This window comes from Xenopus laevis, chromosome 1S, assembly GCF_017654675.1.
Source record: "Xenopus laevis strain J_2021 chromosome 1S, Xenopus_laevis_v10.1, whole genome shotgun sequence".
NCBI classification, from domain to species: Eukaryota; Metazoa; Chordata; class Amphibia; order Anura; family Pipidae; genus Xenopus; species Xenopus laevis.
The window spans coordinates 13,759,316-13,779,074 of NC_054372.1; the positions used below are offsets into that span (position 1 = coordinate 13,759,316).

Below are 19,759 nucleotides of genomic sequence, written 5' to 3' on the forward strand. Positions count from 1 at the left end.
GTCACATGACTCACTAAAACTTGTGTATTATAATAAATAAAGTACCCCTTCTTGGAAAATATGTGGATATTAGACGTAACCACGGCTTTTCATGGCCTGTATTAAGGCCATTTTTATTTTAATTAAAAAAAAAAAAAAAAAGGTTGAACTTGATGGACGTGTGTCTTTTTTCAACCTAACCTACTATGTTACTGTGTATAAAAGCATTTTATGCAGGTCATGGTTTTATATGGTTATGGAACTCTTCTGTGACTTATGATGTGCTTATTTTTTTTACAACAGGAGGTACTTTATTCAATATATATATATATATATATATATATATATATATATATATAGTCAACTACAAGAGGTCCTCTGCACTCAACCCATTATCAATATATTTAAGACAGAGACATTTTGTGCATACTACTACTAAAAAATGCCTTACCCTTTAAACAACACAGGGATTGTTTGTCCATATATTGCAATATATTTAAGCTGGCCAACTACGTCAAAGTCATCCCATATCTGGCCAGTCCTACGCTTAATTTTCATCTGATTCATTAAGAATTCAATTGCTTAATTATACATTTTACAAAGGGACTAAGTTTTACCTGCAACTTACTAGCTGCTTTCAAAGTAAAACTCCCAAACTTGGCTGCCCTTTTATTAGACACCAGTGGGATCACCTGACTATAGCTGGGAAGGGTGGGAGCTACAACATGGAGCTGGTCACTGCTCCTGTATAACTATAACAAACAAGGGAAAGTTATGCTCACCACTATTTTTTAAAACCATTAGGCGGGGGTGCAATGAGGCTGTGACCACAAAATACATATAGTCAACTACAAGAGTCCTCTGCACTCAACCCATTATCAATATATTTAAGACAGAGACATTTTGTGCATACTGCTACTGAAAAATGCCTTACCCTTTAAACAACACAGGGATTGTTTGTCCATATATTGCAATATATTTAAGCTGGCCATATATATATATATAAAACAAAAAAAACTTCCGCACACATAGGTCTTGATAAGTGAAAAAAAGCTGGTAGATTTATTTCAACGTTTCGGCTTACAAACTCAAGCCGTCATCAGGAAGGGCAGAGCCGGCCGGTTTTATAGATATGAATTTTTGTCCAGCACCTAGGCATTAACATGGCTATCTGAGTGCACCTATCTAGTTATATGTCTATATGTATATATATATATATATATATATATATATATATATATATATATATATCTCTATCTCTATCTCTATCTCTATCTCTATCTATCTATCTATCTATCTATCTATCTATCTATCTATCTATCTATCTATCTATATATATATATATATATATATATATACACTGTATATATGTAACTTTTTGTTTGTAATTCTGCTTCTCTGCAATCTTCTAGGTCTGTTTTAAGTCTTCCTACAGTGAGGATGAAGAAGAGGCCTCAAAACCATGAACCACTGTCCAGTAGCCCAAAAAAAAAAAATTAATCTTAGAGAGTTAAACTGCAAATATTTTATTGTATCTATAAACTGTAAAGGTGTATTATAAATTAAAAAGAATTCTGTAGAAGTTTACAGATTTTGTACATTTTTACTTGAATTATGTTAAGATGTATATTTTCACTAAAAAGTGTATTGTACAAAAAAAAGGCCATATAAGTACCACTCCAATGCATATAGTTATAAATATATATATATAGAATTTTTATTTTGAATGACAGCGTATTTAAAGCTGCAGTGCAATTTCTACAGTGCTGAAGAGAATAGGGGGCTGACGGCTCTCAGGTTTTTTTTTTATATATATAAAATACAGAAAGATTTGATATTTAAAATGTATCGGAAAATCATGTATTTAAAAAGAAAAATGATATCCTGTTTATATGAAGAGCTCGCCTTTAATTGGAAGATGATATAAACATAACTTATTGTGCAAAAGAGCATTGCTTCTTTGCAAGTTTGCATTTATACATGTCAACGGGAGCGGCCATATTTAAGGCATTCTCTGTAGCAGGCACATAGGGGAGGAGCCGTCGCAGCATTGTTGCCTGGATCAATGCGAATAAAAAAGGGAATATTCTATGCTAACAAAGATGTGCCTATATAAGAGTAAAGGCTCAGTTTATGACTAGGGGTATGCATGCTGAGTACCATATAACATCACTAGGACTGAAAGAATCTATAAGGAATTGGTCGAATTTTTGAAGCTCTAAATGTTAATAAAAAAAAGATGCTTTTTAGGTTTGGTTTTATAATTTTATTTTACTAAATATAAATCTCCTGATAACCCTTCAACACATTCTGACACAGTATTGCCTATTGTACAATAAATGGTTCGACATTGGGTACATTAGCAAGAAAAAAGCACATTTCTTATTCTGACTTAATGGAGCATTCGATGGAACGTTCACAGATATATATAAAAAGCTTAAGGGAGTTTGAGGAAATAATGAGAGATAAGGCTTTCATCCTGGTTGGAGTCATTTTTTTTTTAGATTTTCTGTTTACATTTTTAACCCTAAAACGGGGTAGACTGCAGATTAGGCCGGAGCTTGGGAGAGTACATGAAGGTAGTCCTTGTATGTTTTTGGAAATAATGACTAGTCTCCCATATACCCAATCTGTTCACATGAAGAAATCCTGGCACTGAGCCTCAATAGCATGGCCAAAATAGCTTGAAAAACACAAATTTTAGAAAAGTGCTTCTTGGGTTTTGCTTAATGTTCCTTAATGACTGCATTTGTATCTACCTTTACATGCAATTTAAAGGGGAGCTGAACACAAATATGGCCAGAAATGCTCTATTTTTTATATAATGAACCTCCCAAGTGGGAGGTTCAGGATCTGATAGAGGCCTTCAAAGTTGTCACAGGAGCTCCCCATCTTGAATTGTTTTTTAGGTGTGTCAGTGACCTGCACATGCTCAGTGGGCTCTGAGTGGCTGTTGAGAAACTAAGCTTAGGGGTCTTTGCAAATCATCAAGCACTGAAAGTGAGATTCATCTGTCACATAAGACGGTGCTATAGGGCTGATGATTATATTCTGATGCAAATTGCACTGGTAATGTGAATCTGAATTAAAGGGCATGTAAAGTCTAAAATAGAATAAGGCTAAAAATGCTGTATTTTGTATACTAAATATAAACATGAACTTACTGCACAACAAGCCTAATCAAACAAATAATTTATGCTTTCAAAGTTGGCAACAGGGGGTCACCATCTTGTAACTTTGTTAAACATCTTTGCAAGACTAAGACTGTGCACATGCTCAGTGTGGTCTGAGCTGCTTAGGGATAGTCATAAACAAAGCTGCTTGAGTTCTGCATGGCTGGGAAGTAAGGCGGGAGCTCCCCCTGCTGTTCATAAGTATGATTGTTTCCCTGCTCAGCAATTTGGGACCGTCTGACAATTCCTATCCACAGCAGTAAATGAAGGGAGAATTTCACTGCATACAGTCAGGTTTCTTATAAAAACGGTACACAGTTTGTAATTAAAGTATATTGGAGATAGGTTTCTTTTTCATTAAAGAAAGTAAAAATGGGATTTTATTTTTTTGCCTTTACATGCCCTTTAAATTACTATTCAAACTTGCATCATGCTATTTATATTCTATGTGTACTGTATATTGTGAGTGGGTCCCTAAGCTCAGTAAGTGACAGCAGCACAGAGCATGTGCAGTGAATCAGCAGAAAAGAAGATGGGGAGCTACTGGGGCATCTTTGGAGACACCGAAGCACAAAATATAATGTACAATGTATAATATAATGTAGCTACTTCTTTGTTTAGCTTTAGTTCTCCTTTAATCTATCGTACAAGAAACCCAAGCTTTCAGGATAATAGATCACACACCTGTAGTTTGTTTTGGTAGTACAGGCATTAAATGGATTTCTAGAAGCTTGTTGGCAGCTTAGGAATCAACCAATGACCATGCATTCGGAGGCGAGAAATACCTGGTCTTACTGCTTTGTACTGGAAGCTAAAACATAGGATGGTGTGTATATGATCATAGGTATTGGAAGTGGGAGAGCCTTGACAGAAATGATCTTCCGCTGCACTTGCTATATATTTATCTTATTTTGTGGAGTAGAGAAAAGCAGAAAAAATGTGAATTTGACTTTTAAGGGAAATTCTAAATCCATGACATGGGGCATAAAACACCCGTATTGTTTCAGTTTGTGGTGAAGCTTTGTAATTCTGTTTTCTGGGCATTTCTATTTGGAATTCAGGCTAAAACTAGGGACCAATCTCTGTACCCCTATAATCTTGGCTGACATAAAGCAGATATAGCCACAATACATATGGCGATGTGTAAATTTCAACAGGGATGGATGTAGTAAAAGCTATTCAGTTGTTAAGTACAGTCCAGTCGATTGGAATGTATGGATTTAATAGGTAGAAAATGATGCAGTTTCCAATGGGTGACCCACCCTTGACTGAAATGCAATTGGTTATCAGGTTGGCAAGGAATGCTATATTCTGTAGCAGCTAAAGGGCCACAATTGTGACATACATCATCATTGCTGCATCTATAGTAGTACATATAAATAAGGGAATTAAGTAGAGCTTTTTTTAAGACGGTATCATCTTCCATCTGTGTCCAATTTTTGATTGGCTTTAACTGGCTTAGTGAATAATTATAATGAATAATATAATAAGAAAACAAATATTTGATTGGTTGCTATGGCCTTAGGTATCCTTTAACTTAAAAAGGGTGCAGGGATATTAAGTCCTCCGTGACTGTAATAAAAACAGCCAGCTCCGGACATTGATCTTATTTCCCCCTATCTGTGCTTATGTTTACTTTGCCTTTTTGCATTCTTGTATAACCCCCCCCCCCCAAGTGACTATAACTTTGCTTCTATAAACGTGAACTTTTTTGCTGAACTTGTCAAAATGATTTGATGAAAAAAGATACACAGGCCTCTGTTTGGTCAAAAATAGCAAAAAATATTGTGATTATTTAATTCAAGTCTCATGTCTAATGAAAACATTATTAACATTAATCCATTAGCAAAAAAAATAAAGTATTTTAGGGCTCTATCACCTGTAAGACAATTTAGTAACAGTGTCATTTTGCATATGTATTGTACATTTTCCTTTATATGCTCCAGAATTAACAAATGTAATTATTGTTTTCTTTGTGGCGATGCCAAATGAGCTGACCTTATAGCGTATGCCCACCTTAATTCTTAGGGGGTTATTGATCAAAATCCGATTTTTCTGATGTTGAATAAAAAAGTCAGACCAAACTAGAATCCACAATGTGACCTTACTTATTAATAAAAAAGTGTGATTTAATTAGAACGGGGACACACTCGATAAAATCTAGAGAAAATCAGTTTTTTCCTCCTGAACTGTACGATTTTTTCAGGCATTTTCCCGAAAGTCCGGCTTTTACTGTAAATTCCAGCGTAGACCACAGATACTTCCAAATAGGTTAGGGACCTCTCCCATTGACTTAGGGCAGGACTAGATGAAGCGCGTGGACCTGACACTTCGCAATGCGACTAAACGCATGAGACGTGTCGGGTGTTTTACAGAAAACGGAAGTGAAGGAGAAATCGCATGGAAAGAACTACATTTATCCGACTGTCGGATGAAAACGCAGCGGCGTCCTGCCGTTATATACAACCTCGGCAGGTCTGAGATGCCGGATTTTTAGATTTGGACTTTTTCCCATCCTAATAATATAAATCTTGAAAAATTCAGTTTTTTTCCACTAAAAAGTCTTATTTTATAGTAAAAAAAAAAAACTTGAATTTTTGACAATTGAACTTTAATAAATAACCCCCTTAGTGTCAGAATATGACCTGAATGATCCTATGGCAAGAATATGCCTAAATCAATGCACACTTTTTGTTTTTTAAAATTGATGTTAAAAAAAGCTATATATTGATGTAAAAAAAAAAAACAAACACAACAGTTTCCCTTCTATGGTGTAGAAACAACAGACCTGCCCCCACATTATCAGTAAAAAATGATGGTTTATAATGCTATTTCAGTGAGAAAAATGTACCAGATAAACATATCTTTCCTGAGCAGTCATATTGTGTATAAATCAGTGATAAACACAGGAAAAGATTACCGTATATACTCGTGTATAAGCCGACCCGTGTATAAGCCGAGGTACCTAATTTACCTAAGAAAACTGGAAAAATTATAAGCCTAGGGGTGAGAAATTATTTTAGGACATGGCCAATTTAAAGCTTTAACGTTGCTGCTTACTCACTGATCTGAAGCATGCATTAACTCCTCCATGCTGCTGCACATACTTCTCCCCCCATCTCGCTTAATTCTGCTCCAGCCCCTCCCCTCTCAGCTCTTGTCAATCAGTCCTCCCTTTTCAGCGCTTTTAAGTACACAAAGGCCCAAACAGACCCAAAGTGATTAGTGCAGAATCTAGATTGCCAGTCCAGCCCTATTGTGACTTTCATGGCCTTCAGTGCCACTACTACTTGTCCCTGACTGGGTGGAAGAAATGGCATTATGGGAAATGTCCTTGTCTGGGGAGCGATGGAGCTGCTTCACTCAGATGACCTCGAGTCAGCTCTACCCTGATGTGTTATAGTGCTTTTGGTGTATGTAGCAATACTATCACAATACTAATGAAAGCCTTTACTGTGCAACAGTTAGACACTGGCCATAGGCAGCACGGGATAACGGGATTATATTTTGGCTTCACGTCCTCTCTGACACCCGCCAATACTATGAGGCGCCTGCGGATTGATTGACAGAACACCGCCCGCAGTCTCATCTTCATTCAATAGTAACGCCTTTCCAAGTCACGTGGTTTCGGTCGTGATTTGGAATGTGGCAGCGACTCTACTGGGCGTTCCTGGCGTGTGAGTGGCAATTTTCTTACCCAATGAAGAGAATGAGTTCTCTAGTGAGGCATGAGGTGTATTTGTCAGAGGAGGGGCTTAGCTAAAGCAGTTGCAATGATACTGATGCTCCGAGCCGCCTTCTTTCCGGCTTGTCGCCATCTTGTTGTTGATTTGAACAGAATTCGAGCGGGTGAAGGGAGCTAGGACCGGGGGAGAGAGATCCGCGGGCAGCGCCCCCCCCCCCAAATCCCTGTCCGGGAAAAACACTGGGGAGAGAGATAAGTGGAGGTATGGCGGTGGTGTAATACTTTAATGGGGCTTTGTGTGACTGGGCATCTTTGGGGGAGGGTAAGTGAGGTTGCAGCAAGGTGTATATGTATCTGTAGGCTTTGGGAAAATCGTCGCGTACCATTAGAGGAGGGGTAATCAGATTAGGGCCGGCTCCTGTGAGTGCGGTCAGATACAAGTTTAGGGCAGAGAGGACATTCTAATATCACAAGGAAGAGTCTGATAATGGTCCTGCAAGTGGCACCTCATCCACATCTCGAGCGCTCCTCTTCTAAACTCTTGTGAGAGGGGAGGGGCTGAGGGCTAAGGAAGCCACGAGCGGGGAGAAGTATGGGCAGCACGGAGGAGTCACTGCACACTGAGTAAGCGTCAACCTTTTTAGCTGACCCGCGTATAAGCCGAGGTAGAGTTTTTCAGCACATTTTGGGAGCTGAAAAACTCGGCTTATACGCGAGTATATACGGTAATTATCTTCTACATTAGCTCTTTGGGGCAAATTCCCTAACTGGCAAAAATTTGCCAGTGACGGCTTTGCAGCCATATGTTGCAGCAAATACATTACATTACACAAGTCCACGGATAATAAATAAAATAGAGTTGTTATATTGCCCTACACCTGAGCCCAGTGTATTGTTTATGTTCCATATGTTAGAAAATGTAGGGGGGGAACCCGGTTACCCAAAATAATTTTTTCAGGCTATCACTCTGAAAAGATGCCAGCGTTTTTTGGGACTGAAAATTTTTGCACTAAAGGACTCCATAGCACTTCACCTGGTCTGAGCTGGCGAAGGCAAGTCTGGCGAAATGAGGTAACATTTAGTAAAATCCGCATCTTAGTGAAAATTTGGCTGGCGTTAGAGTGTGAAGCAACGCTAGCGTCTATCTCTGCTACCGAAGTGACCCCTGCACCCGTTAGGAAATCGGTGAAGTCCCTGCAGGCGGTAACGCTAGCGAATTCACGCTAGCCACTTCTCCCTTTAGGGAATCTGCGCCTTTGACTTCTGAGTTCCCTCCTTAATCTCCATGTGTCTCATTAGATATCTTAGGTCCAAATATCAAAGTATGGTTTTCTTGCTTTTTTTATTATTATATAATGTCTACAACTCTTAGAATCATAAACCAAGTAATCTGCGTTGCGCAAACCATTCATTGGTGTAACTTTTTCTGTGCCAAGATTTTGTGCACCCTATTGGATATGGTTAATGGAAGACCCTCCTCTTATTTCAGTGGTTGGGCAGCTTAGAGGCATTTGTTTTACCAAGAGCCATTGTTATATAGGTCTCTCCTTAAATTGCTGGTTCCACTCATGTTTTGTTCTTGTTGGGCATTGCGATGAGGTGTCCTTTCTAGACACTCAGGTTGCTTAGTCCCTGATCATCAGGATATTTCAGTAATAAACCTTTAGGAAATTTAAAGGGATGGATCTTTTTCACTGTGAAACAAAGGGACAATTCCACTTGCCACCACTTTTCTTCACTGCTGTGGAGAATACTTGTTTTAGCACACACCTCCAGAACTCTAGTAGTGCTTCATACACAATAACGTTGATCATTTTAGTTGAGGTGGCAGTAGACCTTTTTCAGTGCTTCAAAATACTTTGCAAAAAGCAACCCATGTTAGTAAATATGAGACGATAACAGAGCCACTTCATGCACCATCATCTGTTTTAGGCACATTGCTAAGTGGAATTGCTCCTTTACCTTGTTCACTACTATAAGACATATGTTAGGGAGTGAATAGGTTACACCCGAACCTGGCTGTGGGTGCATCAAAGCTGGCATCTGTCAGTGCAGAGAAGGGTAAAGCCCAAATTGCTGCACTTAAAAATGCAAAAATAGCAGTGTCTTGTAGCTGTTGCATTGTGTTGATCATTAGGAATGCAGTGTTTATTCTACATCATTTTACCCACATTATTATAGGATTTCCATACTGAGCTGCGCTCTTCATTCAGTCTAACACACGAGCATCAACTTTCCCAATATCGCCACTGTTTTAATGGTCTAGTTCTGGCATTTTGAAGTCCCAGAACCTCCTTCTAGCTTGATTTGTGATGTCTTGTGATGACACTGATTCTCTCAATGTAGGAATTACCTCTATACAGTATATGAAGCTTCAAAATGTGGGCAAGATGTCAGAGCTTTGTCTTGCCCTTTGTGAAGACTTTATGTACAAGATGGTTTTAAAAAGTACAGAACACTTCTCAATCCTTTTCTGTTCTAAATAGTCATCCTGCATTAAAGGGGATGCCCATCTGCCTTACTTTCTAACCCAAACAAGGGAAAGTTGTGCTCACCACTATTATTTAAAACCATTAGGCGGGGGTGCAATGAGGCTGTGACCACAAAATACATATAGTCAAATACAAGAGTCCTCTGCACTCAACCCATTATCAATATATTTAAGACAGAGACATTTTGTGCATACTGCTACTGAAAAACGCCTTACCCTTTAAACAAAACAGGGATTGTTTGTCCATATATTGCAATATATTTAAGCTGGCCAACTACATCAAAGTCATCCCATATCTGGCCAGTCCAATGCTCAATTTCCATCTGATTCATTGATTCAATTCTTAATAAATCAGATAAAATTGAGTGTAGGACCGGCCAGATATGGGATGACTTTGACGTAGTTGGCCAGCTTAAATATATTGCAATATATGGACAAACAATCCCTGTTTTGTTTAAAGGGTAAGGTATTTTTCAGTAGCAGTATGCACAAAATGTCTCTGTCTTAAATATATTGATAATGGGTTGAGTGCAGAGGACTCTTGTATTTGCTTACTTTCTAACCCATCATTGTGGGTGTTGATCTGCTAATAGTGATGAGCAAAATAAATAACCAGAACAGGGCCTATAATACAAAGTGTGTGCTGTCAGTAATGGGGACTAAAATATTTTTAGTTGCACACTTTGTTAACCCGATTTACAAACACTAAGGGTTATATCCTACTGTTATAAGGACAAAGATTCAAAGAACCACGTCTTATATACAGATGGAGCAGGAAATATTGTCACAAAAAATAAAATTTTGGGGAGAAATGAGTGGTGTAATGTCCTTTCACTTAATGGATGTGATGACTGTAAAGCTTATAGGGATGCACCGAATTAGGCATTTTTCAGCAGGATTCGGATTCGACCGAAGCCTTCTGCCTGGCCAAACCAAATCCGAATTTGCATATGCAAGGGGCGGGGGAAGGGAAATAGCGTGACTTTTTGTCACAAAACAAGGAGGTAAATATTTTTTCCCTTCCCACCCTTAATTTGCATATGCAGATTAGGATTCGGTTCGGTATTCGGCCGAATCTTTTCGAAGGACTTGGGGGTTCAACCGCATCCAAAACAGTGGATTCGGAGCAATCACTAAAAGCTTAGAAGTAAATCCATGCATGTTTGTAAATTAAAATGTATTCAGCACACTGGTCTGCCATGTTTCAAACAGGAAGAGTCCCTATAAAGCTGGCCATAGATGTGCTGATTTTATCCTTTGTGCGCTGAACGCTCATCCATTTGAGTCTAACAATCTACCATCAACCATACCGAATAAAAGAAGTAAGAAAAAATAAAAAAAATCTATTCTATTCTGGCCATTAATTGACAGACAGCAATCGTACATAAGTCATGAAAAATAGCAGGGACAATCTCCCACTGATATCAGATGTAGAGATTTTATCGGTAGCCAGTAAATATTTTAACCCTTGATTGACTAAACAAACATTGCCATGGTACAAAAAATGTCAGGACACGTCACACACAATCCCAAAATCGTACAATTCTTCGTTTCGTCCATACTGTATTTTTGCGTCTATGGCCAGCTGAAAGGGATCCTGTCATCGGAAAACGTTTTTTTCAAAACGCATCAGTTAATAGTGCTACTCCAGCAGAATTCTGGACTGAAATCCATTTCTCAAAAGAGCAAACAGATTTTTTTTATATTCAATTTTGAAATCTGACATGGGGCTAGACATTTTGTCAATTTCCCAATTGCCCCTGGTCATGTGACTTGTGCCTGCACTTTAGGAGAGAAATGCTTTCTGGCAGGCTGCTGTTTTTCCTTCTCAATGTAACTGAATGTGTCTCAGTGGGACATGGGTTTTTACTATTGAGTGTTGTTCTTAGATCTACCAGGCAGCTGTTATCTTGTGTTAGGGAGCTGCTATCTGGTTACCTTCCCATTGTTCTTTTGTTTGGCTGCTGGGGAGGAAAAGGGAGGGGTGTGATATCACTCCAACTTGCAGTACAGCAGTAAAGAGTGATTGAAGTTTATCAGAGGACAAGTCACATGACTTGAGGCAGCTGGGAAATTGACAATATGTCTAGCCCCATGTCAGATTTCAAAATTGAATATAAAAAAATCTGTTTGCTCTTTTGAGAAATGGATTTCAGCGCAGAATTCTGCTGGAGCAGCACTATTAACTGATTCATTTTGAAAAATTTTTTTTTCCCATGACAGTATCCCTTTAATGATAAAAATGTCAAATAAAATGCACAGGATGGATTTGTCAATTAAAGGTTATTTACTCAACGTTGCTGAGCTCCTTTGTTGCGTTGCCTTCTAATGTTTTGCAGATTTATAAAGCTAAGCAGTGTGGAAATACCAGGGCTGCAGACTATATTGTGGTGACTCCTGAGCTCCATTAAGTTGCAATAACCTCATGCTCCATCTGTAGTCTTGTTTGATGTAAATCTATGACTAAGGCATTTGATCAACAACAGTGAAGTCATAGAATGTAGGTGTGTGTTCAAATAAATATTTATGCCTAAAGCCACAGGTATAAAAATATAATAATATCAGCTATCAATGCATATACGGTCTCCATGTATACCTTGTCTTCCAGATCATTTTTTATACAAAAATTTGATAAACAAACTCAGTCATATGCACTGCTGTTCTTCTGATTTGGGTGCGAAGATTGCTGAGGGGCAGATTTATTAAGGCTTGAATTGGTAAATTCCAATTTTTTTATTTTTTGTGTCAAAACACAAATTTGAATTTAAAAGCACAAACTCGAATGTAAATGCGAATGAGAGATTTCACACCTCGACCATGTCTATTAATTGCCTAAACCTGCCGAGTTAATTTACAAGTCAATAGCAGAGGTCCATTGAAACATTTCAATAAGTTAATTGCCATCCGCACATTCGAGATTTTTCGGAGGAAAACTCTATTCGAATTTTTGGGTTGGGACTATTCGATAGAATAGGTCCGTATTTGGCCGAATTTGAATCATATTAATCGAAGTGATTGCGCATTCAATCGAATTCGAATCAAAGTTCCTAAAAAACAACTTTGATTTTTCAAAGTCCCCCAATTGACTCCAAATAGTTCTAGGAGGTCCCCCATAGGCTAAAACAGCAATTCTGCAGGTTTTAGATGGCGAATGGTCGAATTTTTAATGATAAACTTCGATATTCTCATTTTTTTCAAATTCGAATCTGGACTATTCCCTAGTTGAGGTACACAAAAATAGCTTGAAATTCGATTTTTTTTTTTTAAATTCACCTTGACCTTTGATAAATCTGCCCCTTAGTGTCTGTCAGTGCTTTTATAGGTGATGCTGATGAAGAAGGTGCGGTTCTATATGTAACATTATAACTTACCTATAATCCAACCTGAGGAGCAAAGCAGAAAAACATCTCTCTGGTTAATCATCAGCTGCCATACCCTAGTTCCAATGTGATGCCATTCTTCATGCATAATGTTACTGTGCTCATACTATTACCAAATCTTCTGGATTCTGGCGCTTCAGGAAAATCGAAAACCTTTAAGATATGTATCTGCTTTACGTGTAGCCATTTGTATTGTTTTATTTAAATGCGCATGTTGAAAATATAAATATGTATAAATAAAATGTGAACTTCTGCCGTGTGTGTTTATTCATTCCTAGGAACGTTTAATTTGTAGGGATGGGCGAATTTTTTTGCCTTGTTTCGCCACAAAAATGATGCTCATAGACAGAATTTTTTTGACGACCACAGACTTTAATGGGTGTTGGCGACATTTCGCCAGCGGCAAATTTTTGGAGAAACTAACTGGTCAAATTTGCCTATCCCTATTCATTTGTTAATATTCAAACAGATGCAGAGCAATGACATTTCTTTATAATTATCCACTCTGATACCACATGCTCTACCCAAGGAACAGAGAACACCCTATGCAGAAATGCTTCAGCCACTGTTGATCTTCTTAAAGTTTTTCCAAGCCCAGCTATGTACTCCTAGTGCTTTGATTAATCTCCATCCACCCTAATCATGAACTGTTAGTAAGCCAAGGTGGACAAAATACCCACTGGTTAATGATTGGTTTTAGGAGATTAATATTGTGCTGGCTTATTAAAGTGAGACTTAGGGGCATATTTATCAAGGGTTGAATTTCAATTGAAAAATTTGAATTCAAAAAGACCAACCGAAATTAAGTCAAAGTTTTTTTTTGGTTGAATAGGTCCGTATTTGGCCGAATTAGAATCGTACAAATCAAAGGAATAGCGCATCTGAGTGAATTTGATTCAAACTTTTTCCCAAACAAAACTTTGATTTTTCAAAGTCCACCAATTGACTCCAAATAGGTTCTAGGAGGTCCCCCATAGGCTAAAACAGCATTTCGGCAGGTTTTAGATGGGGAATGGTCGACAGTACATGATACATTTCCATATTCTAATTTTTTTCAAATAGAATTTGGACTATTCCCTAGTCAAAGTACACAAAAAATAGCTTGAAATTGGAATTTTCATTTGAAAAATTAACCTCGACCTTTGATAAATCTGCCCATTAGATGTAGAGTTAAAAAGGAGATACATGTGGGAAGGGCAGGAATGTGACTGATCGTCCCATGAAGGATCTGGTGGAGATTGGGCGCAGTGCAAGGGGCAGTTTTATCAAGGGTCGAAGTGAAAATTCAAATTTTCTAGTTTTTTTCATGGCCAAAACTGTCAAATTCGACTAGGGAATTGTTAAAATTCGATTCTAGTTTTTTTTTAAATTCATATTAGATTTTCAACATTTATCATAAACTGGCCCTTTAACAGAGTTTTTTTCATTTGTGCTTTAATGGCATTCGTGGTTCTAGAGAAAACTAGTTTATTGGTGGTTTCAAAAACCTCTAAAACCAGTAAAATGGAATGATTGATAAACAGGCCTCCCTAGTTAAGAATAATAAGGGAGGCAATCGATTGCCAAAGCTTGGAAATCACCCACCATCAACTTTACCCAGTTTAAAAATAAAGTAGACTGGATCTTTGTAAACGAAAGGCTAACTGGGCTAGCTACCGAGAACACCCAAAGGATAATTAAAATCTGGCAACCTTGGCTGCGGTACAGATTTAATGGAACCCTCCCTTCTAATCTTATGATAGCATAATATCCATAGTCCCCTTTTCTCACACCAAGACGAGTCCTCCCTCTAAACCAGATTAAAGGTCCACTACTAGAACTCCACGACTGCTTCACCTCATCCTGTCCCCCTTTTTCTTTTAGTCTTTATTTTGTGTTTACTGCGTTTCTGTTTATTTAGATTAAACTAATTTTATGGTTGCAATTCCTCTTATGTGACTATTCATATAAGGCTAAGTGTGCCTCACACTTAAAAATCAACCTACATAAGTATCACGGTGATGTCCCCAGATACTCCTTAAAATGAACAGTACTTAGCATTTACGGTTAGGGAATAATTCAGGTTATTATGTGCTAGCAACACTGATTTTAAGACAATTTCCATGTATGGAACAGGAGGAATTCTATCATACTTACCGTGATTCCCCTTTCCTGGCCATCCCCCTAGTCAGCATTAACTGACGGGTATCCCCTCCCACTGACAGATGTGTCCCCTAGCAGAGTTTAAAGCCCCACCTACCTACTTCCTCCCTGTCTCTGTAAAAAGCTCTAAGATTCGGGAGGGAATGCTGACTAGGGGGATGGCCAGGAAAGGGGAATCACGGTAAGTATGATAGAATTCCTCCTTTCCCTGGCCATCCCCCGTCAGCATTAACTGACGGGTAATACCCAAGCAATGAAACAAGGGGTGGGAGAATCAAACAGTTTACTTAGAATTCAGTACTGCTTGAATAACTTTACGACCAAAATCAGCTCTTTTGGTTAGCCTGACATCTAAACGATAATGTTTAACAAAAGTATTAGGACTAGCCCAGGTAGCTGCCCTGCAAATGGCATCTGTAGGTGCTCCTGCTTCTGCCGCCCAAGACGTCGCCATACCTCTGGTTGAATGGGGCCTGACCCCCTCAGGTACTTCTTGCCCTTTTAGCGAGTAAGCCTTCTTGATCATAGTAATGATCCATCTACGAATCGTGGAAATCGAAGCCGCTTGACCCTTGTTAGCTCCACAAGGGATAATGAACAGGCTTTCAGACTTCCTAAAGGGTCTTGTAGAGATCAGATACCTCTCCAAACACCTCTTTATATCCAAAACTTCAGGAATATCCTTCTCCTGATCTGAATTTTTGTCAATGGCTGGAAGACATATCGGTTCATTTAGGTGAAATTCAGACACCACCTTCGGCAGAAATGATAAACTTGGTCTGAGTGTCACTCCCTGATCACTGAAAACTGTGTAAGGAGGGTTAGCCATCAGAGCTTGCAGTTCGGAGACCCTTCGACCTGAAGCTATAGCCACCAAAAATACAGACTTCAGAGTTAAATCCCACATGGATATGTTCTCTTCAGGAATGAAAGGAGATATTGAAAAAGCTTCCAGCACAAGTGGCAAATCCCAAGAGGGAGCAAGCTCCTTAACTGGTGGTCTAATTCTTACTGCAGCCTTGAAAAAGCGAACTATCAAAGGATTGCTGGCAAACTGAATTCCCAAAATTGCTGAAAGTGCAGATACCTGAACTCTAAGGGTACTAGTGCTGAGGCCCTTATCCAAACCCAACTGAAGGAACTCCAACACTTGAATCACCTCTGGGTTTTCAGGATTGAATCCTTCCTTCGTAGCCCAAGAAGAAAAAACACTCCAAATCCTATCGTATTTTAAAGAAGTGCTATTCTTCCGAGATTTTGACAAAGTATTTATAAGGGATTCCGAACAGCCCTCTTCCCTCAGCCTGTTGAGCTGAGTCTCCATGCCGCTAGCTTTAGTTGTTGAGGAGCAGGATGAAGAAATTGACCCTGGAACAGAAGGTCTGGTTTGTAAAGGAGTCTCATTGGTTTGTCCACAGCCAACCTCCTTAACAACGGATACCAAGGCCTTCTCGGCCAATCCGGTAGGACTGCGACAACTTCGATCCGGGACCTCAAAATCTTCTTCAAAACCTTGAAGATCATTGCGAATGGGGGAAATACGTAAGCCCAAAGGTTGTTCCAACTGTGGGCAAATGCATCCGTCGCCCACGCTTCCCTGCATGGAACTCTGGAGAAGAAGATTGGAAGTTTGTGATTGTTCACAGAGGCCATGAGATCCAGATCGGGTCTCCCCCATCTTCCCAATATCTTCCGAAAAACCTGGCTGTTGAGGCTCCATTCTCCAGGATCTACTTGCTTGCGGCTCAACCAGTCCGCCTTCCAATTCAGATTCCCGGGAATATGAACTGCCGTTATCCCCAAGAGACATGACTGGGCAAATTCCATAATGGGATTCAATTCTTTCATCATTGCCCTGCTCCTGGTGCCTCCCTGACCCCTGATATAAGCTACTGCTGAGACGTTGTCCGATCTTATGCAGACTTCCTCTGCCCAAAGTAGAGGTTCGAAAGCCTGTAGAGCTTTCCAGACTGCCCTTAATTCCAGGATGTTGGACTGCAGATGAGATAGATCTTTCTCCCAACGACCTTGGACTGACCACTGCTGGCAATGTGCTCCCCAACCGGAGCCCGAAGCGTCTGTGTAGATGTTTAATGGCCTTTGATCTAGCAGAGGGAATCCTTTCCGAAGATTTGAGGCATTCAGCCACCATAACATCTGATTCCTTGCCTCCACTGAAAAGTAAATCATTTGGTTCCAATCTTTCCTGTGTCGATCCCACTGCATCAGAAATAGCCTTTGAATCTTCCCCATATTCCATCTGGCCCAAAGAACTACTCCAATTGTTGAAGTCAAACTGCTTAAAACCTGCATAAATTGTCTTGCTGGAAGACAGTGTAAAAACACCACCGTTGTCATCATTTGCTTTATCTTGAAGATCCTCTCCTGAGACAAGGAAATCATCCCTAGACATGTATCTATCTGAGCTCCCAGATAGACTAATCTCTGAGTTGGTACAAGTTGGCTCTTTTCCAGATTTAACAACCATCCGAACCTCTGTAGCTCCGACATCACTGTGTCTCGATGTCTTTCTAGGATCTCTGGATTTCTGGCTACAACTAATAGGTCGTCCAAATAGTGATAAACCTCTATGTTTTGTTTCCTTAACCTCGCAATGACAACTATTAAGACCTTTGAGAATGTTCTGGGTGACGTGGAAAGGCCAAACGGAAGGCAGGTGAATTGTAGATGCTGCCCTAGGAAAAAGAATCTGAGGAAACACTGATGTTCTACCGCGACGGGCACATGCAGATATGCGTCTCTTAGATCGATTGAGATGAGCCAGTCTCCAGGACTTACTGCCCTCTTGATGGTTAAGATGGACTCCATCTTGAAGGAGCGAACCCTCACGCACTTGTTTAGTTTCCTGAGATCCAGGATTGGCCTCATATCGCCTGACTTTTTCTGGACCAGGAACAGGGGAGAATAAAAGCCTTTTCGCTGTTGAGAATTGGGCACTGGAATCACTGCTTGTTTCAGAATTAGTTTCTGGATATACTCCTTTAAAAAAACCTTCTTGTCTTCCTCCCGAGGGACCGGAGTCTGGATGAAATGATTGTATCTGGGTTTCCAAAGAAACTCTATCATATAACCTCGGGTCGCAATAGCTTTTACCCAAACATCCTTCGTCTCCTTTGCCCAGACCCCTGCAAATTTTAATAATCTTGCTCCCACAGGAATCTGGACAGGCCTCATATCATTGTTGCTTGGCTTGCCTTTTGGGGGATCTAGCTTCCTTGGGTCTGAACCCCTTGAACACATTGGACTGCCCTGTCCTCCAAGTGTTGGCACGAAAAAACTCCTTGCCTGGTCTGTAAAATCTTGAGTCATCCCTACGTATAGGCATGAAACGATCCTGACGTCTAGGAGGGTTCCTAAAACGTCTGGGAGTTTGAGGGAGAAAAGTGCTCTTCCCTCCTGAAGACTTATTAATGATCTCCTCTAACGCCTTTCCAAAGAGCATCTGCCCCTCAAAAGGAAGTTTACATAGAACATTCTTAGAGGCAGTATCCGCAAACCAAGCTTTAAGCCACAAGGCTCTACGGGCTGCGACCGAAAAAGTCATACTTCTAGCCGCCAATCTGGTTAAATCCACAGCAGCCTCGAGACAAAAATTGCATGCCATCTTGATGTCTTCCAGAACCTGCAAAGACTGCTCGCTTAAAGTCTCCTCATTGGTATCAACAGCCACTGACTCTGTCCAAAGAGACATGGCCTTGATTACTGAAATTAGCGAGACTGAAGGCCTCAACATTGCCCCAGCAACCAAATAGGTTTTCCTCAACTCTGTCTCCATCCTCTTCTCCATAGGATGCTTAAGTGCTGAGAGATCATCAATTGGTAATGCCGTCTTCTTAGAAAGACGTGCTACAGGAGCATCTACTGTAGGGGGAGAGTCCCAAACCTTGGAGACTCCAGCAGGAAAGGGGTAGAACTTCTCCAATCTAGGTTCGACCGGAACTCTTCTTGGTCCCTTCTGCCACTCGGCTGATACTAACTCCTCAACTTCCTTATGCATAGGAAAAGTTTGTCTCACCTTTTTGGAGACAAAAATGGGCGTGGATGTCTGCTCCTCATCCTGCAGAGTAAGGGAATGCCTCACAGCCCTGATCAAGGCTGGAATTAATTTGACATCAAAAGAGGAATCGGATTCATCCTCCGTATCTTCCTCTTCCTCAGACTCTTCATACGGTACTTGTTGTCTAGGATTTGAAGGGCCTGGATTCACCGTTGCTTCCTTAATGCCCTGTGACACAGCTTGAGAAATCCATGACAAGATATCCGCTGGAGATCAGATCAGATAAGGCAGACTCAGCCCCCGAAGGGGAAGCTTGACTATCCAGCTCTACGGATCTTGCTTTTTTGCTAGCTGGAGCAGATTGACCAAAGTCCTTGTCAAGCAACTCGAGGATGCATTGTTTGCAGAGCCTCTTCCCCTTAACAGCGGGATTCTTGCAAGCTCTGCAGACTATCACAACATCGGATTCAGATCCAGAAGCCAACCTCTTTTTCCCAGATGAATCTTCCATCTGTAAGAAACAATTTACTTTCAGTACAGATAATGCCTCTTTTCGAAGTAAACACTTACCTGAAAGTGACTCACCATAACCTGAGGGGCGGCACAATTCTCGGCAGCCGGCAATCCTAAGGAGCCTAAGCACAGTAAAAACTACCAGGCCAAAGGCAAGGATGCCGAAAACCGGTTAAGAACTGGCGCCAAAAGGCGCAGCGTGATGACGCCGGCGCGGGCGTCAGAAGTAACGCGCACGCGCGAAAAAACGCGCGCGTACGCGCCGGCAAACAAACGCCAAGCGAGTTAGAGTCAACAGACCTGCAATCCCCCGCCGCTAAGAGGGATCCCCAGAGCGAATGCGCTAAGGCGAACGCTAACCTGGAGCTTCAGGCGGAG

The 19,759-nt window shown here is 40.2% G+C and overlaps 1 protein-coding gene across 1 annotated transcript in view; it reads left to right on the plus strand.

The window, feature by feature from the left end:
* grk4.S (G protein-coupled receptor kinase 4 S homeolog) overlaps positions 1-1,475 on the plus strand; it is a 168,576-nt gene extending 167,101 nt beyond the window's left edge. Inside the window, 1 exon segment of the mRNA NM_001094463.1 lies at positions 1,392-1,475. Within this exon segment, the coding sequence (NP_001087932.1) occupies positions 1,392-1,445 (54 nt within the window). The 3' untranslated portion in view covers positions 1,446-1,475.
* Positions 1,476-19,759: the final 18,284 nt, after the last annotated feature.